At 40.7% G+C, this 22,270-nt stretch overlaps 1 protein-coding gene across 1 annotated transcript in view; it reads right to left on the reverse strand.

Annotated features, from left to right (window-relative positions):
• PARP14 (poly(ADP-ribose) polymerase family member 14) overlaps positions 1-22,270 on the reverse strand; it is a 42,661-nt gene that overhangs the window by 5,067 nt on the left and 15,324 nt on the right. Inside the window, exons 6-14 of the mRNA XM_036851286.1 lie at positions 18,767-21,009; positions 16,510-16,743; positions 15,751-15,972; positions 12,893-12,971; positions 10,536-10,685; positions 10,157-10,219; positions 8,381-8,548; positions 4,319-4,525; positions 1,023-1,622 (exon numbers count right to left, since the gene is read on the reverse strand). Of these exons, the coding sequence (XP_036707181.1) occupies positions 1,023-1,622; positions 4,319-4,525; positions 8,381-8,548; positions 10,157-10,219; positions 10,536-10,685; positions 12,893-12,971; positions 15,751-15,972; positions 16,510-16,743; positions 18,767-21,009 (3,966 nt within the window). The remainder of the gene's footprint in view (positions 1-1,022; positions 1,623-4,318; positions 4,526-8,380; positions 8,549-10,156; positions 10,220-10,535; positions 10,686-12,892; positions 12,972-15,750; positions 15,973-16,509; positions 16,744-18,766; positions 21,010-22,270) is intronic.

The raw sequence follows: 22,270 nt of genomic DNA on the forward strand, positions 1-22,270 counted from the left end.
GGTGGAACCTGGGTACCTGCATCTTAACAAGTTTGATCATGCTCAGATTTGAGAACTGTTGGTGTAATATAACTCAGCTGCATATTCTGTTCAGTCTCTAATCTGTCATAATTTAATAATTTTACATATAATATAAATGATTTTCCTACAGTGTTTTCAACATATAGTCATTAATGTTTTGCTTACAAATGCATGGCTTTTTGCCAGAACTCACCACAACCACCAGGCCCTCCACATCTATTCTTTCATTATTCTTCACGGCATCCTTAAGAGTTGGGTGGGTGGGAGATTTTGCTACATGGCAAGTTGTGGTGGCAGCTCTGTCTCCCCGTCTACTAAACAGAATACTGTATTTGACTTGTCATTTCCCCAGGGTTGCTCAGAGTCTGAGGAATTCGTTCACATTGATCTCTCAATGTACTGAAAGCCAATTTAGTAGTTTTCAGTGGGGGATTTATGTGTCAAAGGCAGGAATAGCTGACTACACAAGACAAGCATTCCCTTCTCAGGAATCTTGAAGACTGCTTCCTGATGTGTGTGTCAAAGAATCTTATCCTCAGGGCAGAGGAGCTAGTGACTTCTGGGAGAAGATCCTTCAGGCTCCCCATCCACTCTGGGTCATCAGTCACAGACACAGAGTGCCCACTCTCTGACTAGGCTGTCTTCAGTCTTTTGTTCTAGAAAGCCTTGGGCTACTTTACAGCCCATGGCTTTCCCTTTCCTGACAGAAGCAGCCATTACCTCCCCAGCAAAACTGGCTCCGGGAAGCTTGTAAACTGTAGAGATGAGAACAAATGCAACATTTGACTATTGTTACCATTAAGATAATAATGATCAGCTGTTGGGTGCACCCGTGCTGTATTTTCATGGCCAAAGTGTAAGGTCCTTCAGCTGAGACCAAGTTTTCTATTTTCTTCCATAAGGGTACTTGGATTTTATCTACTTGAACAACATTTTGATGTATGTACAACACACATCACAGGCATAAAGTAATGGACAACAAGCATGATAGTTTGATTCACCTTCAGGTTTTGTACGGCGCCCAACAGGTAAACTCTTTCCATTTGCATCTGTAGCAATGTATGTTTCCAAGTCGACTGTGTAGCTCTGATGATTAATTTTAACATCAATTGTCTTTCTCTTTTGTTTCTTTGCATCCTCCAGTTGCATATTGGTAATTTTGTCAAAACTATGAAACTTGTTATCGTCCTTATATTGCCATTCCACAAAATCACTGGTACGATCTGCCAGGTATTCCTGTTCTTTGGACAATCTAACTCTCTTAATCATGTCCTCAATTGCATTTCTAACCTGTATCACATCTTTGGTAATTCCAGAAACCTCAATCAAAGGTCTTTCACGGTCCAAGGAAATGGAAATATTTAACTTCTTCTGAAGCTCATTCAATTCCCGATATTCCTTTACATCAAAGTTTTTGATACATTCATCTTCACTGGTGTAGGGACACTGTTCCTTTTGAATGAGATCCTGTATCCAGAAGAAAACTTTTTCTACACTTTTTACATTTTCACCACACACCTGAAAAACTGCTGATTCTGTTTTCTTTTCTAAAACCAAAGGAGTCTGTTTTGGGGGAGATTTACTTGAGAAGCCCAAGAATGCTAAAAAAGAAAAGAAAGGAAGATTAGCTCTTTCTTTCTTTCTTTCCTTCTTCCTTCCTCCCTCCCTCTTCCCTTCCTCCTCCCTGCCTCCCTCCTTCCTCTCTTCCTCTCTCTCTCTCTTTCTTTCTTTCTTTGTCACCATGCTGTACATTACAACCCTAGGACTTGTTTATCTTATAACTGGATGCTTTTACCCTTTTGACCAACTTCACCCATTTCACCCAACTCCCACCCCTCTGCACCCACCGGCAATCACCAATCTGTCCTCTGTATAAGTGCTATCATACAGTATTTGTCTTTCTCTGTCTTATTTCATTGAGCATAATGCCCTCAAGGTCCACACATGTTGTTGCATGTAGCAGGATTTCCTTCTTTTTTATGCCTGAGTAATATTCCATATACACCACATCTTCTTTATAATTCATCTTTCAATGTTTCCATGTTGTGGCTATTGAAAACGCTGCTGCAGTGAACATGGATTCCAGAGAGTGATTTCATTTCCTTCAGATAAATACCCAGAAGTGGAATTGCTGGATCCTATGGTAGTTCTATTTCTAGACTTTTGAGGAACCTCCATGCTGTTTTCCACAGTAGCTGCACCAATTTACATTCCCACCAACAGTGCATGAGGGTTCCCTTTTCTCCACATCCTCACCAACACTTGTTATTTCTTGTCTTTTTTTTTTTTTAATCATTTATTTTCCCCTATGTTTTCTTCTAGGAGTTTTATGGTCAGGTCTTAACATTTGAGTCTTTAATACTTTTTTTTTTTTTTTGCTGTGACACATGGCATGTGGGATCTTAGTTCCCTGACCAGGGATCAAACCCATGCACCGTGCAGTGGAAGCATGGAGTCTTAACCACTGGACCACCAGGAAAGTCCCTTGTCTTTTTTTTTTTAATATATATTTTATTTATTTATTTATTTACTTGGTTGCACTGGGTCTTAGTTGCAGCAGGCGGGCTCCTTAGTTGCAGCTCACCTGCTCTTAGTTGTGGCATGTGAGCTCTTAGTTGCGGCATGCATGTGGGATCTAGTTCCCTGACCAGGGATCGAACCTGGGCCCCCTGCATTGGGAGCACAGAGTCTTAACCACTGTGCCACCAGGGAAGTCCCTCCCTTGTCTTTTTGATAATAGCTGTTCTATCATGTGAGGTGATCACTCATTATGATTTTGATTTCCATTTCCCTGATGATTAATGATGTTGAGCACCTTTTCATGTACCTATTGGCCAGCTGTATATCTTTTTTGGAAAAATGACTATTCAGATACTCTATTTTAAAATCAAATTGTTTGGGGTTTTTTCTATTGTTGTATGAGTTCTTTATATATTTTGGATTTAACCCCTTATCAGATATACGATTTACAAATATTTTCTCCCATTCAGTGGGTTCTCTTTTCATTTTGTTTATGACTTCCTTTGCTGTGCAGAAGCTTTTCAGTTTGATGTAGTCCCGCTTATTCATTTTGCTTTTGTAATTTTAGTGTCAAATCTAAAAAGTCATTGCTAAGACCAGTGTTGAGGAGCTTACCCATATGTTTTCTTGTAGGAGTTTTATGGTTTCAAGTCTGTTTGTTCTACTTCAGTGAGAAGTGCCACTGGAATTTTGATAGGGATTGCATTGAATCTGTAGATTGCTTTAAGTAGTATGGATATTTTAACAATATTAATCCTTCCAATCCATGAGCATGAACTATCTTTCCATTTATTTGTATCTTCTTCAGTTTCTTTCATCAATTTGTATATTTTCATGATACAGGTCTTTCACCTCCTTGGTTAAATTTATTCCTGGGTATTTTATTCTTTTTGATGCAATTATAAATGGGATTGTTTTCTTAATTTCTCTGTGATAGTTCATTAAAGATTAGCTATTTCAAGTCAGACAGAGAAAGACAAATACTGTATGACCTCACTGATACGCAGAATCTGAAAAAAAAAAAACTCATAGAAAAAGAGATCAGATTTATGGTTACTAGGAGGTTGCGGGGTGAGGGTGAGAGGAGATTGGAGAAAGGCGGTCAAAAGATACAAACTTCCAATCACAAGATAAATAAGTACTAGGGATGTAATGTACAGAATGATGACTGTAATACTGTGATTTATAAGAAAAAATATATTTGGTCAGAATGACCAAATATTTTTCTCATATATACAGTATTTGGCTTGTGATTGGTATCTGAAGCGGAGGGCAGTCTTGTGGCACTGAGCCCTTTACCTGTGGAATCTGATTCCATCTCTGGGTAGATGATGGTCAGAATTGAGTTGAATCCTCAGACACCCTGCTGGCATCTGAGAATTGCTTGTAGGTACAGGGAAGCCTCCATACACACATTGGAACTGGGTCCAGAAACATTCTTTAGTGACTGTAGTTAACACTACTATATGATAGATATGAAAGTTGTTAAGAGAGTTCTTGTCACAAGGAAAAATGTTCTTCTTTTCTTTTTTTACTTTCTCTTTTTATTGTATCTATGTGAGATGATGGATGCTAACTAAGCTTATTGAGGTATTCATTTCACAATATATGTAAGTCAAACCATTATGCTGTATACGTCAAACTTATACAGTGATGTATGTCAACTATATCTCCATAAAGCTGGAACAAAACTCATAAACTACCAGAAAAAAGAATAGCTATTTCTCATGTGACATCAATATTAGGAACATGTATTTCATAAAAATGAACAACTCACATGAAATTTTAGACATCATAGGCTGCTGGGGAGAAGGCTGAAGTCCTTCTCTTTTCTTCATGTTGGCATAAAACACGTCCAGTACTTGAGGCAGAAAGATAACAACTTTAACTTTTTTCATAGACTGGACCAATCCTTTCTGAATAAAGTCTTCAATGGCATCAATTATGGCTGCTGCAACCTTATCTGGATCTTGTTTGGCACTTCCTAGAAAGGTAAATAATAAAAATGATTGGGAAAAAAAGAGATCCAACTGGATTTGAAAAAGAAGACCCAACTGGAAAAGGCCGAGGAATAAATTAGGGATTCTGATTCTCAGAATAAATTCCCACTCCCCAACTCTTTCATCACCATGGACTTTTCTAAAATGCATCAGCAGACACCCTTGAAGTCCTAGATGCAATGGGGAGTTTTTGTTCCAGGATGTCAGGAACAGCCCAACAATGAACAAAGGACCCAGAAACATAACTTGGTGTCTGATATCTGTTATTTGCTCTATTCAGCTGATCCCAGCTCACTATGTTCCTCTGTGTTACAGAGCACAGTTAACCTTTCTTGGCTCACTGGTGTCCTCAAAAGATCCACAAAAGCAAAAGAAGCTAATGTATGTTGAAATATCATGCTCTTTAAAGAGAACAGGTCTTCCCTGGTGGTACAGTTGGTTAAGAATCCGCCTGCCAATGCAGGGGACACAGGTTCGAGCCCTGGTCCGGGAAGATCCCACATGCTGCGGAGCAACTAAGCCCATATGCCACAACTACTGAGCCTGTGCTCTAGAGCCCGCGTGCCACAACTATTGAAGCCCGTGCCCTAGAGCCCGTGCTCTGTAACAAGAGAAGCCACCGCAAAGAGAAGCCTACGCACCACAACAAAGAGTAGCCCCTGCTCGCCGCAACTAGAGAAAGTCCATACACAGCAACGACGACCCAACGCAGGCAAAAAGTAAATAAATAAAAGAGAACTAATTATAAATAAATTAATTAATTTAAAAAATAAAGAGAACAGCATTATTTTTTGTTCAGTCATTTCTTAACTATTACGTATATATCCTTATTCTCTCAGATGTCTTTGGGGACCTGATTTAAACTGAGCTAATTTCGTAAGACACCTAGAGCCATAAGCTATTTGTTATAATCTATAATTCTTTGCATACAAGTTATCCATGAGCCTCCAAGAAGTTTTTCGTCCCACGGTCACTGTGATTTTAGTTGACTTTCAGGGTTCAAGGTTGCCACCTGAGCAAGGTCTTTTCCTATTTTAAGCATGCTCCATATCTTGTTTCTCAAGCCTACTGGCTAGGTAAGATCATGAAAAGTTCCTTGAAAAGGCTCACGAAAAGCCATGGAAGCAGTTCCATATGAATAGCAGCTGTCACATTGCAGGGTGGGGAGTGGGCAATGTGAAAGTCCTCTGGCCAACTTGGTGTGATAGACAAAGGGCCTACTTGGGTTATCCCTGTTGACAGTGCCCGCTATTAATGCAGAAAGGAGAGCAGACCTCTTTGACTTGGCTATGGAGACAACTGTAGGAATGTAGACAATCCCCATATAAAACTGACCTAGAGGGTTTGTGCAGGTTTTTTGTTTTTATTAGATGATCAGGGAAGGAGGGAAATTCTCCATTGCAATGCTGTAGTTATTCCATGCTATTTGGAAGAATTTAAATGGGAATGTTCAGATATATTCATTCACTCTCAATAATCTAAGCACTTGGGACACAGAGGATGTGATATGTGGGGATGAACAGGTGTTCAACAGGTGAAGTATGGAAACCTGAGGGAAAGGCTACGCCAGACAGAACTGTGTAAAAAGTGTGATATGTGAACCTGGTGTGTTCAGGGGAACAGGTTTGTTTTTGAGAAAGATAAACGGGGGAGGTAGGGGGGTAGGTGGAGGAGGCACTGGAGCAGGGTGCCAGGTCTAAACAGGATAATTTAAATAAAGGTTTAGGCAAAAGACAAGAGCTGAACAAAGAGAGGAGGCCAGAATGAAGAGCTGGGTGTAGGGATTGAGGAGATATTTAGAAAGTAAAGTCCGCAGGACCAAGTGGCCAACTGGCTTTATACTTCCCCTTTGTTCCCCGTCTTTTGCCACCTACAACCTTCACGTGTATTTCATAAGTCCCGTTGCACTGCAGTTGTTTGTTGACATGTCTGTGTCTCACAAAAGGCCAGGTGCCCCTTGTGGACTGGACCCTTTTCTTAGTCATCTTTCTATCCCCGCTGCCGCAGCTCAGTGCCCGGCACATAGCAGACACTCAGTAAATATTTAATCAAACTAATTAATAAACTAATACACATAGGAGTCATGAAGAAGGTAGAGTCAAGGATTCTAGATAGAAAGTGATGTTTTTAACATGCTCAGGGATATAAGAGGAAGGGCAGGTGTGGGGGAGAAGACAATGAACTGGAGTTTGGAGTTTGCTTTGAGCTTGAGGTACTTGCAGGTACCAGTGAGTACCCATTCTCTCCCCTCAAGCCTGTGAGGAACAGGGAGAGGGCTTCCTTTACTGTCAGCAACTGTCTCAATCACAGTCTCAATTCAACTCATAATCACCACTAAGCGAAAAAGCTCCCCATCTGTTAGTCTAAGGGCCTGCTCAGGTGGTGATAGAGACAGGTAAAGAAGATGAGGAAGGAGAATTTGCTAACTTTGATTTATTTGTGCAGACCAGCAATACAACCAGGTCAGTGGAAAAAACAACAGGTTTGCAGTAACCCAGAAATAATTATACAAAACTAAAACTGCCTCATTTCCTTATTTCTTCTTTGACTCCACCCAGGGACTCCCTTGGGAAGGTCTGTGCCACCCTTAGGCTGCCTGCTTTCATGGCACAAATAAAGTTAAGATGGAAACACAAGACAAGAGCTCAGAGGAAAAAGCAGATGGAGATAGAGACTGGGGAATCATTAGTGGGTGTCCATAGAAAATGATAGATGATAAATAGATAGATAGATGATACATAGATGATAGACAGATAATACATTGGCTAATCTGCTAGGATTGAATGATACTACAAGGGGAATGAAAGCATAAAGGGAACATAAATTATACTTTCAGAAACAGAGAACTAAGGAGACATAACATTCTATGTGGGAACATTAAGAGGAATGAAAAATAAGAGAAATCAAAGTATGGGAAAGAGAATTAGAAGAAGGCCCAGAAAGTGACAAGGATGGTTAGGTTTATTAAGGCTAAACTTTTGGAGGGCCTAGAATGCCAGTGTGAGACACTCAAACTTAGATTCCTGAGCAATGGAATGATTAATCCAGTGCTGAGCCTTCTCTTTCTGGGACCAGTCAGCTCCATCCCACTTCAAGCCTGAGAGTATTTGCCTCCCCTGAGCAGCTCTCTTAAAGGAGACCGAGCAGGAATCCCTGATTAATGCACATGACTCAGATTGCTGGGGAAAGAGCTCAAGGAGCACCACCTTACAAATGATAAGCCCAAAGCACCATCCTTATAAATGAAGACTCATACAATCATTATGTAGTTTAAGGAAAACAAGAAACTTCAAAGAGGCAGGCAGGCTGAAAGGAGGAAGGTGGAGAGTTTCTGACCCATGAGAACCCACTGGATTCTGGCGACTGAGAGGTCACGATGCCCCATGGCCAGCCCACTGTCGAGGAGGCAAGAGAAGACGGACAGCCATGCTGTCTGAGAGTCGGCCATGGGGAGGCAAAAGTCCGTGCACTGATGTTTCCATGGAGAGGGGATGGAGGGGAAGTCAAAGACTAAATAATGGGGGATGTGTAGAGGATGGAAAAGAGAAAGGAGCTGATGAAAGCAATGAGAGATGGACTTTCCTTTCCCCTCCCTTCCTCTCCCTTCCCTTCCACATTAGAAAGCACATGTCTACTATCCCAATACTCTCTTCAGTTTTCTTCATTTTTCCCTTTTTTACTTAAACTACCCACAGACTTTGCTCCTTCCCTCGGGGGCTGCCCTGGCTTGAGGAAGCTGCCCTGATGTAGACTCAGCAGTAAGTACATTAGCCATCAGCACCAATCCAAGGGAAACTAGTCATCTTGGGATTTAGCCTTGACAGCCAAAGGCTACAAACCTGTCCCGATGGCTGGGAGGCAAACGGACGAGTAATTCTGCTTTTCACACTCTTGCAAAACACAGGAAACCGATCTCTTGACATCATTTCCACCAATGACGTGAATAATATTCTTGCACTTCAATAATCCACCTTCGGTAATTATATAATCTCTGTGGCCCCCTTGAGCTGGGAAACACAAGACAAAAAGATGCAAAATTAGATGCTGAACCCACTCTTTTTAATACATCTTTATTGGACTATAATTGCTTCACAATGCTGTGTTAGTTTCTGTTGTACAACAAAGTGAATCAGCTGTATGTATACATATATCCCCATATCCCCTCCCTCTTGAGCCTCCCTCCCACCCTCCCTATCCCACCCCTCTAGGTGGTCACAAAGTACCGAGCTGATCTCCCTGTGCTATGCGGCTGCTTCCCACTAGCTATCTATTTTACGCTTGGTAGTGTATATATGTCAATGCTACTTCACCCCAGCTTCCCTCTCCCCCTCCCCATGTCCTCAAGTCCATTCTCTATGTCTGCGTCTTCATTCCTGCCCTGCCACTAGGTTCATCAGTACCTTTTTTTTTCTTTTTAGATTCCATATATATGCATTAGCATATGGTATTTGTTTTTCTCTTTCTGACTTACTTCACTCTGTATGACAGACTCTAGGTTCATCCACCTCACTACAAATAACTCAATTACGTTTCTTTTTATGGCTGAGTAATATTCCATTGTATGTATGTGCCACATCTTCTTTATCCATTCATCTATCAATGGACATGTAGTTGCTTCCACGTCCTGGCAATTGTAAATAGTGCTGCAATGAACATTGTGGTACATGTCTCTTTTTTAATTATGTTTTTCTCAGGGTCTATGCCCAGTAGTGGGATTGCTGGGTTGTATGTAGTTCTATTTTTAGTTTTTTTTTTTTTTATAAATTTATTTATTTATTTATCTACTTTTGGCTGTGTTGGGTCTTCGTTTCTGTGCGAGGGCTTTCTCCAGTTGCGGCGAGCGGGGGCCACTCTTCATCGCTATGCGCGGGCCTCTCACTGTCGCGGCCTCTCCCGTTGCGGAGCACAGGCTCCAGACGCGCAGGCTCAGTAGTTGTGGCTCACGGGCTTAGTTGCTCCACGGCATGTGGGATCTTCCCAGACCAGGGCTCAAACCCGTGTCCCCTGCATTGGCAGGCAGACTCCTAACCACTGCGCCACCAGGGAAGCCCCACTATTTTTAGTTTTTTAAGGAACCTCCATACTGTTCTCCATAGTGGCTGTATCAATTTACATTCCCACCAACAGTGCAAGAGGGTTCCCTTTTCTCCACACCCTCTCCAGCATTTATTGTTTGTAGATTTTGGGATGATGGCCATTCTGACTGGTGTGAGGTGATACCTCATTGTAGTTTTGATTTGCATTTCTCTAATAATTAGTGATGTTGAGCATCTTTTCATGTGCCTCTTGGCCATCTGCATGTCTTCTTTGGTGAAATGTCTATTTAGTCTTTGAACCCACTCTTTGATTGTTTAAAAAACAAAATGTCTGAATTGGCAGATAAAGCATTTTATGTGAATAAGAAACTCCTGAAATACTACCTTTGATGAATCTTTCTTGCTTCTCTTTTTAACTGTGAGATTACTTTTCTTCTAATTCTCTACAACTGGAATTCTTTAGTGAAAGGTATGATTTTAAGATCAATATGTTGTCTCCCCAATCCCAGGACTTTCCTCATCCTCCACAGCCTCCCATATTCAGTCTTCTACTTAAAAAAAGATAGCATTGTGCCTTACCTTGACGAGAACATTCCATTTCCACACTTTTCCCAGCATGTTCTAAAATTGCTTTGGAGACCCCTGCATGAGAAAAGCAAGATGTTTACACACATGAATAAAAAAAATTACAGGACATTTGGATCAGAATGACTGCCTAATTATCTAAATGCTTTCCCCATCCTCAAAGGAATCCTATAACTTGGGTATTTCTGATAACAAAGAAGAAAAACTCATAAAAGAGCTGTTCCCAATTATGAGAAACAATGTCAAAATAATTTTTAAATTACTAATTAATATCAATAAGCCAAAGTTGTAGAAACCAGTTTGGCTATAGGAACTCTCCTTCACAGGCTCTACTGTGACTATTACACTAGTCAAAATTCTATAAGTCAAGTACCTGCTTTGAGATTAAATGTCTTTGATGTTGAATTTACAATCACATCTGCCTCTTCTTTGGCGATATCTCCAGAGGCTACCTGGAAAATGATGGGCCCAATCTTCATTTCATGCACTCCTGAATCAGGGTTAGAAACAGTCCCATATAAACCTGACAAGAAAAAAAAAAATAGACTCAGTAACAAGTCGACAACAGCAAGAATGACTTAGGTCTCATGGTTCTCACCTGTGCCCCTCTCATCTCTCTCTCTCTCTCTCTCTCTCTCTCTCTCTCCGTCTCTCTCTCTCTCCGTCTCTCTCTCTCTCTCTCTGTCTCTCTCTGATTTCTGGCATTTAACCTGGCCCTGGCCTTGAGCCCCTGATGGTCTGTTTCTGGAAAAGGATTATAAAATATAATACATATCAAACATGTCCTTCTGCTGCTGGCTGAGGTGAATTAGCCCACTTGAGCCTTTCTTTCCCACTGACTACAAGTAACAACATGCGACAAATACAAAAAGCCACTCTGAGAACTGAGACGTGCACAACAGCAGGTAGACTGGGGAAGGGAGTCAAAACTTGAAGAGGCAGCCTGTGCTGCTTCCCATTTTGTTTTGTTTTGAAATTTTTCCTTTTTTCTCTCCCAGCTTTGACCCAAGCATGGCCCTAGCTACAGAACTACACGATGAGAACAGGCAGCAAAACTCTCAGAGAATCTCTGTCTTTGTGGCCAGAGGATTGAGAATATGGGTCCCTGTGAGCTGAAGAGTATGGCAGAGAAGCCTCATAATATTCCATATTTTTCCTTTTTAAATCCAGGCCCTGTACCAAGGTGCCCCGGTTGCAGAACTCCACAGCGGCACTGCAGGGAGCTAACACTCTGAGAGACATTCTGTATTTCTGTCCAGAAGAATCAGGAAAAAGGGCCTTGTGGTCTGAAAAGTGTATATGTGGTGTATGGGAAATCCCTGTGTTTTTGTTTATTTGGTTCCCTCCTCCCACCCCCCACCCCCTCTGCTTTGCCCAAGGGCACCCCTGATCACGCAGAATAATGAGGCAACAGAACAGGCAGCTTCACCTCTGAGAGAACCTTGTCCTTCTGGCCAGAAGACCTGGAAAATGGGCTCCTGCAAGTCAGAGAATGTAAGGGGAACACTGGAGTGGTGACCCCCTGTTCTGTGTATGACTGGAGTCAACCCTGAGCTCACCCCAGAGCTGTGTACGTGGGGCAGACCCAAGCTGCACAGCAAAGGCCTTGAGAATGGAATTGACCTTGGAACCACTGCCCACACAGGAAGTGAGGCAGAACTTGTAGAATGACGTTAACTGATTGGCTACCTGCTCAAACAAACAAAACAATCACCATTTTCCAGAGGATTTTAACAGGACCCAAGTCTTACAACACAATGTTTAAAATGCCCATTCTATAATCCAAAATTGCTTGTCATACAAAGAACCAGGAAAATGTGACCAATTCTCAAGGATAAAGACACTCAATGTAGATGCTAATCCCAAGATGGTTCAGATGTTGGAATGATCAGACAAAGACTTCAAAGCATCTACTATAACTACGCTCCCTAAGGTCGAAGTAAACACACTTGAATGCATGGAAATGATTTGGAATGAATGGAAAAACAGGGGTCTCTGCAGAGAAATATAAACTATAAAATAAGAATCAAATGGACATTTTAGAACTTAAAAATACAATATTTGAAATCAAAAATTCACTGGATAGGCTCAATAGTATAGTACAGAGAAAAGAATCAGTGAATTTGGAGGTAGATTAATAAATATTATCCAATCTGAAGAACAGAGAGAAAAAAGACTGAAAAAAAAAAAAAGAACAGACCCTCAGAGACATTATCAGAAGGCTTACCATTCATGTTATTGGAGCACCAGAAGGAGAGGAGAGAGAGATCAGTGCAGAAAAATATATCTGAAGAAATGACTGAAAAATCCCCAGATCTGATGGAAGACATACATATTCAGATTTAAGAAGCTTCAGCAAACTCCAAATAGGATAAACTCAAATATACAATAGTAACTTTGACAGAGGAGAAGCATTTGGTTGGTATCATCTCTTTAAATGTGTCTATTTCTGAAAACACTTCAGAAATCACATCATCCTTAGAAAATAGTAGCCTCATCACCACTGAAAACCCCTTGTACAGATTATATAATCTGGCCTGCCTACTCTTTCACCCCAGATCACATAAACATGGCCAATGTCTTGCATGCTCAGGTGTATAGAGTATAATTTATTATCTTCTTTATCACAAATTGTTTTTTTCATAAAACGTATCCTATCATTTTTCACTTAACACTGAATACTTATTTAGCAACTAAAAATAATTTCTCTATTTAAAAGCTTTATTGAACCTTGTGTATCTTCAACCTTGGGAATTTTGTCACTGATGAAATTTCCATTAGCCCTTCTGGCAAATTCATCTGAGAATGCCTAGAAATACAAAGACAGTTTTAATCACTACAATTCTCTGTAGATGAATGAATTTGATTCATCAGACCTTTTGATCCTACATGCACAAATATTTAGGAGAGAACAATTCTCAGAGTATCATTTATTTTCATTATGGATTTTTAAGTTATGAAAAATTCATAAATTCTATTTCTGTAAATACAAACTATGAAAATTATCAAAGATGTGAACAAAAATATAACTACAATGCTATTTGTAATTGAGAAAAAATTAAACAGTTTAAAAATCCAACAGGAAAATGGTTAAATAAATTTTAGTATGTCCATATGTTGGAGTATTTATCAGCCATTAAAAATTATGTTTTCAAAGAATAGTTAATGGACTAGGGAAATCCTTATTTCATACTATTAAATGAAAAAAGAATGATACTAAATTACATTATATAATACACCACATTTAAAAGTCCACATATATAAAAGAAGACTAAGATGAAATACAACTAAAAGAATTTATGCATTTTTTATTGTTCAAAGTTTCTACAATGAGCATGTATTACTTTCATAATCAGTAAAACAAATACTTTGTTGTTGTTAAAACTACAGTGTTAAAAGAAAGACAATCACAAGGACCCAGACACTTCAGTTTTTAACTTCTTATTTGTACCAGGAGAGAAACAGCTAGGGGAGTAGTGCTTTTGGAGCAAGAGGCTGGAATTCCATTTCTTTGCCTGGTTAGTGACACCCCAAAATCATCACTTTCTTCCTCCTTGTAAACAAGCAACAGGAAATTTTGTTGGAAAAAAAACAAGTAACATCTTGGCTAAAAGGCTGACACAATAATGGGAGAAGGACCAGGAGAGACTACAGAGCCAGGGTTCTCCAGGCACCAGGCACGTGAGCTACAGTTGTAAAGGTGGACTGGTTTGACTCTGGAGAACTAGAGAGCGGCTGCCATTCGGCCACAGCGAACTGTTCAGGCAGAAATCCATGTCCAAGGTGCCAGAACTTTTGAATTTTTAGGTCACAGTGGACATCTGGAGTTTTATGTGACAAGTTTGGTTCTTAAATGCCAGCAACTGATTCAAATTTTTTAAAAATAGCCCAAATAAAGCACATCTAAAGGCTATGTTCCGACCACAGGCTGCTGTGTGCAACCTCTGTTAGTCTCCACCTATAAATATTTCAATAAGTTTTGCTGATTTTTGTGAAAATATGACCAAAGCTTAACTGTCTTTAAAAGTCTTAAGAGAAAAATTGTCACAGCCATGTATGGAGAATCAATACTATTTCCAATGGCAATAAAGGTGTCTGTATAGACTAATCCCTTTACAAAATACTTGCAGAATTCGAATCTTTAGGAAAGATAACAAAGGCTGAGGTTGCACAGAAAGAGTGAGATTCGAGGGTTCAGATCCATGTCACAGGACTCACTTCCCTACAATGAATTCAGCCATTCATTCAAAAACTCTCAGCACTTCATGTCTCTAGTTCATTTTATGTGTATAAATCTTAGCTCCCAAAGTAATTATGATTTATAGGAGGGAGAGTACATGCAACATACCCATTCTGTAATCCACATCACTTTGTACAATGCAAGTCATAGGGAGGTTGTTCACAAAGCATTTATTGACTAGAAATGACTGTAGTTATGCAGGCCAACTAAATGGACCACATATTTTGCCCAGGTGGTTTAGCTGTCTGATTAGAATTTAGATTTGTTTGCTTCCAAAGTATTTAAAGGTAGTGTCTAGATCCAGAAAAAAAATTAAGTACGACCTAAAAATTCAGTTAGTCCAATGATCTATGGACATCTCTTGGGTTGCTAGCCTTAATCTGTTTAATTCTTGCATTATCATGGAACTTTTCAAACAATTAATATCATCTACTCTCCTGGACTCTAAGGACTTGCAGGGCAGGAATAATGGCCTCTTATTAAATGCCTCTTGTTCCCCCATAATGCTGAGTCCAGAGGCTTACTCACAGCTGGTGTTCAGCAAATGTGAGCTGGTTGATGGACTCTATGACCAAAGATGGTTCTGGTATTTCTGGTCCCAACCGTCTTACTCCTATGGGGATGTGCTGAGCCTTCAGTTGTATCTTATTCTGACATTCTCCTATGTGTAGGACCACAACTGTGCTTTTATATTATGTATTAAAATTTCTATGTTCATATGCAAGGAAATTCTATAGATTAGAAGAGGCGTAAGGGATATGTCAACTCCATTGCAATATTTGGGCCTCATTTGGATTCTGATTCAAACCAATAAGCTATAAAAACAAAATAAAATATTTATGAAACAGTTGGAAATGTGAACATTGACATGATAATTGATGAAATAAAGGAATGATTGCCTATTTCTTTTAGGTGTGAAATAGTATTGTACTTACTACTTTTGAAAAAGAATCCTAATGTCTAAAACAAATACTGAATTGTTTATGGGTAAAAGGTATATATGGGATCTGCTTCAAAAACAATATGGGAGGAAGGGAAATAAATGGAGATAGAGATGAAACATACTGGCCATAGGTTGATAACTATGAAGATGAACGATGGGTACAAGGGATTTCATTATACTATTTTGTTTACTTTTGCATATGTTTCAAATTTTTCTTAATAAGAAGTCAAATTTTTTTCTATATCCATAAATGTGCTTGAAATTTGCCATGCTGCAACTAGTCCACACTACTCTTTTACTTTCCTGTATGAAGATACGTGAAAGAAGCAACCTATCAGACCAAGAAGACACTTGAACGTGTTAGGGCTCAGTTGCCAAAATAACGAGTAATGAGTAAGACTGTACCTGAATATTTCCATGATCACTTGGGTGCAACAGAAAGCAAACCTCTTGTAAAGTTGTGGGTTGATTCTTGCTACTGAATTTGAACACTTCTGAGGTGATTAATTCAGCAAAAATGTTTTTAGGAAACCCAAGATTTCCTGTTCCTATTGCTGGAAATGCAATTGAGTTTAAGGACAAACTCTCAGTGATTTCCAAACATTCTCTGATTATGTTTTCCATGATCTGAAAAGCACAAAGCATATTCTTATACATTTTTCCTGGAAATTGGAGTTCGAACAAAAAGAACAAGAATTTAGCAACTCTGTGATCTCTGTCTATTCCTTTTTGCTTTCAACAAAAGGCAGGCTAAGGGCAGTCAGAAGGGGAAAGGAAAACAGAGGAGTAAACAAGGAAAAGGAAAGAAGAATGTGTGAGACCCTCCAAAAAGATTCAAACTCACTCAGAAATGAAGGAAAGAAGCAAAGCAGCTACTGTTCTGTTCCTTCAGTCTCTTCCACTCTTCATGCCCTCACCTTTCCTTCCTCACTAAAGAGTGCTATCTTCAGTAATTCTTCCCTGAGTCCCAACAATGGTTGAGAACTGTAATCAATTTCTATTTTTAACTGGTCCTCGGGAGAAGTCAGCTACAGCTGAAAGAAATGGCTATGAGAATGTGCTGTTATTACAGAACAGACACAGCCAGGGTTCAATCTACACGCCACTGAAAGGAGAGTCCAAAGGGCTACTTAATTTCCTGGAGAATTTAAAACCAGGTCCCACCTTGCGTGATGTTTTGTCATTTGTCCAGTCCGGAGCCACCACGTGAAGCACACGGTGGCAGTGCAGATTGCAACCACTGGTTTGGATAACTGTGCCCACCTCAACAGCCACCCCTTGTCCAGCCGTCTTCAGCTCCTCCTGGAGCTTCTGTCCCGCTTTTTGCAAGAGGGCCTTGGAAAGGGGCCCTCTATCGAGCTCAAGATCCGACGAAATGGAGTTGACAACCACATCGGTCTTAAAGACAAAACCAACAATTTGTTTCAAATTGTAAGAAAAAGCATTCATCAAGGTTTACTGTATTTGAGCCACTGGGCTTGGCACAACAGGGGACAACTAAGATGATTAAGTTTTCAGAGATTGAAATACCACCCCAAAAGAGAGTGTTATTAGATACTTATTTAAATAACACTCCAGGACAAAAGAGAGCTATCAAAGAGCAATACATAAATGGTATGGGATCACCAAAGGAGTCCAGAGGAAGTGCCTTCAGAGGCTAGTAAAGACACTGTGAGCGATGTGGTGTCTGAGAAATGGGAATAGTTGCAGCAGGCAGAGAGAGATGGGGAAGTCATTCGGGAGGGGCAACAGCATGGACAGAAGCATGGTAGGTTGTGAGCGGCAAGTAGGTGAGTTTGACCTGATAGATAGCTTCTGCAGCAAAATGGTGCCAGCCAGGCTAGAAATGTTACGCTGAGCACAGACTACAGAAGGCCTCAAGTGCCAAGCCAACTGGACTTCCCAGCAGCAGTGAAGAGCCATGGGAGCTTTTTCAGCAGGACAGTTAATGTGAGCAGATTAATCAGGCTTGACTAAGACACCAAGAGAAGACGGGAGAGGGAGTGTGACCAAGTGATTGTCAAAGCTGCCCCATGTGGGTCACTGAGGAGTAATGCAGAGCAGGTCTTGGCTTCAGAGGGCACACACCTATGGGAGTGAAAGGCATGGAAGGAATGTCTTACTACTCAGCGTTCAAGGTGAATGAGGATTGGAACTCACTCCAATTACTGACCCTTGGCCAAAAGAGATTTTTGTTTATTTGCTTGTTTTTTTCAATGAGAAACAAAATTATTTTTAATATTTTGAAATAGAGCAATGCACATTCTAACCCTAGCTCTATCATTTGTTAAATGTGGGATTTGGGCAAATTATTTAACCCCTCTAAATCTCATTCCTTCATCTGTGAAATGAGAATAATAATAATCCTGGAATCTGCCTCATGGCACTGAATGAGAAAATGCATGTCAAGCACTTAGTAGAGTGCCTGGCTCAGAGTAAATAGTCAGTGTTAGCTATTATTCTTGTAATTATGATTTAAGCTTACTGTAAGTAGAAATCTAATTTTTTACAATCTCTTTCCATATTTTAAACTAAACGAAAAATATTTTAAAGCAAGTAACAACTTGAACAAAACAGTAGGATGACCCACAGGATGGGAGAAAATATTTGCAAATCATATATCTGTTAAAGGACCTGTATCCAGAATATATAAAGAACTCTTAAAATTCAATAATAAAAAGGTAACTCAATTTAAAAGTGAGCAAAGGATGTGAATAGACTTTTCTCCAAATAAGATATGCAAATGGCCTTCCCTAAGCATCCCTGCCCCAGGACTGCCCACATTCGCCCAGCTCAGGAAGTTAACACCTGGCACAGTAGGGGGCTTCCAGGACTGTTTGGATTAGTTAGAGCCTGTGTTGAAAAGGTTGCTAAGTACATTTTTAAAAAACATGTCACCCCGTGGCAGAGCTATAAGAATTGTCCCCACATAATACCCAGACCTTCCCCAGGTCCCTTTCTACCTTCCTCCCTACATTTTCTTACTGCTGTTGGGAGCTCAGACTCAGAACCCTCTGGCTCAGTTCCGCTGATAAGACTGTCTTCCGTCCCCATGTTATGCTCTAATTTTTCTGTATCTGCTATCAGTGAATTTGACAGGAAATTAACCTTAGATTTGCCAAAATATGACAGGTGTAAGAGCACTGAAAAAGTATAGAGAGCCTCGTAAATGTTAGGTATTATTGTGGATTTTCACATTTACTGGAAACTAGTGATCTGAATATGCTATCAGCTCCCCCAGGTAATTGGCCAATCTCAATCAGTGAATGCCTTGGTGAAGTAGCCCAATTTTCTAAGGAAACCTGTTTCAAGGCAGGGATGGAGGGCATGGGATTCTCCCCTTGATCCTAATCTCCCTTTAGCAACAGGCTAACTGGAGTCCCAGCACGCTGGTGGGTGTTCTGAAAACAGGGGCACTCACTGTAGCACTCTGCACATCTCCTTTCACCAACAGGATCCTCAGGCCTTCTGGGGACAACAGACTTGCTCCTTTTCCATGATCTTTTCTCAAGTTGGGCTGGACTGCTGCTGGTAAACTGGGCAGGGAAGCAACATCAGGCAGCGTGTCTTTAAATATAATTTTTGCACTTTCAGCAAAGGCCTCCACAGTCTTCTCAGCTATATCCACAAGGTAGATCTCTTTCAAGCTGCATCCATTCTGTTTACACTGGAACCATTCCTTGATGGCCAAAATAATGGTCTGCACACACTGGGGTAGGGGAAAGAAGAAGGCTCTGGAACTAATAGCAGGGATGGCTATGGATCGGTACTTGTGTTTTACAGCCAAATGGAGACTTTCTTTCACAGCAGTCTTTAAGTGCCACACACATTTCTGGGCCTCATCGCTCCTCCACTGGGGCCCTACTGCGTGGATCACATGGTGGTACGGGAGCTTTCCTGCTTTCGAGATGACAGCACAGGCTGGTAAGATCCTGACCTTTCTTGTCTTCATTATCTGGTCACAGTCTTCTTGGAGCTCAGGGCCAGCTGCTTTTAAAAGAGCAGCAGCTAAGCCCCCCGTGAGCTTGAGTTCCTCATTGGCCGCGTTCACCACCACCTCGACGGGAAACTGTGTCAAGTCTCCTTGCTGCACAATCAGCGAGACTCCAGGGGCTAAATCCGTCCGAAACAAGCACCTCTGCCCACCAGTGCGGCCTCCCTCCTTTTCTTCATCCTTCTGTAGTTCAATAAAACAACCAAATAACCTTCTGACCTCACTTTTATAATACCGTGCTTTATCCTTGAAGAACTGACTGGCTCCTGGCTTATCAATATGGAAGCTTTTAACACAGATCAAATCCCAGGCTTGCGTGACAATGTTCATTCCCTCCAGGACTTTGGTCTTTGGGCCAGTTAGTAAAATGCCTTTTTGCTTGTTCTCAGGATTAAAAATTACCTGAACATTCATCTTCTTTATCTTTTGCCACAATAGCTTTTCTGCCCTTAAGTAATTAATAACTAAGGAAGGCTTTACTTCAATCAGTTTCTCTATTTTTGTGTGTTTTTCCATGAAGTCAAAAAGCAAGTCATAGATTTCATTTACTTCTCTCACACAGCCTGTGATGATGACCTGGGCTGTGGTTTCTGAAGTTACCTCATGGATTATTACAGTCTTTGAGGAGGAATTGTGTTTCCTATGCAAACTGCAAGTGAGCTCTTTCCATTTCTTACTGTTAAGAACTTGCCTGTCTTCAATGTCAATGCACTTATAATTTAAGGCACTGACCATTTGCTTTTCAGCTTCTAACAGGACTTCAGAAAAAGCACCAGTTAAGAGAACAGTTGTGCCCTCTAGCTCATAAACTGCAAGAATGTTCTGGGCTATAAAGAGAGACTTAGAGAATTCTGCGCAGTCAACCTGTTGCAGAAACTGAAAAACCTCCGGGGGAACCTGAATGTTTCTCTGAGCCATGGTGTATACCTTTTCCTGGATTTCACACTTTACTTTATACACATCTGCAGGGAGTCCTTTGAAGCACATGTGTTGAGAGGCTTCATCATAAAAAATCTCCACCTCTGGGCACTCCATGTGGAGATGCTTCTGTATACCGCTGTGCAACAGAAGTGAATACCTTCCTGGAGAAATGGCCAGTTTTTGCTTCACACTTTGCTCTTCTCTTCTAATTTCTTGAATGGTGCCTTCTAAGTCCTTGATCTGTGGCTCCATGTTTTGTACATCCTCTGATTTCCCCACTAAGGTTGCAATCCCTGTTAGTGCATCAAACTCAGTCAAAATCCTATCATCTTCTAAATTGTCTTTTATGATGTCCCATACTGTTGAATCCACTTTAAACGAGGTCACTCTATACTTAGACCTGATACCAGAGAATACTGTAGAAGCATCTTTCTGCCAGGTCTTGATTCTTTGTCTTCCTTGACTGACTAAGGTGGCTGCAGGTCTGATGATCACTTCACTGCCGAGTTGGCACAATGTTAGCTCACAGTGACAATGTCTCATTTCATCATTTATCTTGTCAATCAGGTGATTCTTTTTCTGCAAGAACTTCCATAAGGAAAGATCCAGTGATTCCCTGAATGGTGCTGGAAGCTTGATCAGAGGCTTCTCCTGTCCATACAAGGCTGTGCCCAAAGAAGTATAGTACGGGAACACAGAGAGCGGCATATTATTGAGGTCAAGTTTCTTGGTCATGATGGTGTCTAACACTTAAAGGAAAGAAAGAAAGTAATCTCAGTGTAATATGTTTCAGATGAAAAAACAAGCAAACAAGCTTTCCTATTCTAGAGAAAAGAAAATCCTAATGTTTGTAGAACTTTGATGTTACAACATGCTATTAAAAAGAAGCACTACTCCCAGAGTGCTCAAATATAAATTGATATGTATTAACACTGCACAGGTATTCCTTATTTCATGTAGTAATTACTTTCCAGCCAAGAACACTCTATGTTGAAATTTTGTTAAGTAAATTCTATTTTTCTGTTTTTCTGATAACACTGATATATCACCACCAGGTTAAGAAAGAGAGAAGAGGGACTTCTCTGGTGGCGCAGTGGTTAAGAATCCGCCTGCCAATGCAGGGGACACGGGTTCGAGCCCTGGTCCAGGAAGATCCCGCATGCGGCGGAGCAACTAAGCCCGTGCACCACAACTACTGAGCCTGCGCTCTAGAGCCCATGAGCCACAACTACTGAGCCCTTGTGCCACAACTGCTGAAGCCCATGCGCCTAGAGCCCATGCTCCGCGACAAGAGAAGCCACCTCAATGAGAAGACCACGCACGGCAACGAAGAGTAGCCCCTGCTTGCCGCAACTAGAGAAAGCCCGCGCGCAGCAACAAAGACCCAATGCAGCCAAAAATAAATAAATAAATAAATAAATGTATTTAAACAAAAAAGAGAAAGAAGAGTTTGGTCACCAGCAAGGGGATAATGTTTGCTCCACTGTGAAGAATATTTTCCCGCTCAAAGCAAAGCTAATCTAAGAATCATGTTATTTATTTCTTCTTGTACGGTCGCACAATTTTAGATTTCACAGATGACTTAGATTCCGTTAATACTTCTAAGAGGAGGAGCATAATAATAATTATAATAGCTTTTACTATGTGTCAGACAATATTCTAAGTGGTTTACATATATTTAATGCTCACAACAAACCTTTGAGGTAGAGACACTATTATTATCATCCCTATTTACAACTGATAAAACTGAAGCTAGGAAATGTTAGGTAACTCAAATAGGGTCACACAGACTGTACAGATTTGAGCTAAGGTTCAAGCCCGTGTCTGTCTAACGCCAAAGCCCATGCTCTTGCCGCTCTTCCAAGGGTTCCAAACCAAGACGATCCTCACAGTCATCAGAGAGCCCAGCCCCAGAGACTCTGATTCAGTAAGTCCTGCACATCCCTTGTCCCTGCTCTAATCCCCTTCCTGCCACTTTTACTGGGACAGTCCCTGTGTGTATGTGTGTGT

This window comes from Balaenoptera musculus, chromosome 4 (genome assembly GCF_009873245.2).
Source record: "Balaenoptera musculus isolate JJ_BM4_2016_0621 chromosome 4, mBalMus1.pri.v3, whole genome shotgun sequence".
In the NCBI taxonomy this organism is placed as follows: Eukaryota; Metazoa; Chordata; class Mammalia; order Artiodactyla; family Balaenopteridae; genus Balaenoptera; species Balaenoptera musculus.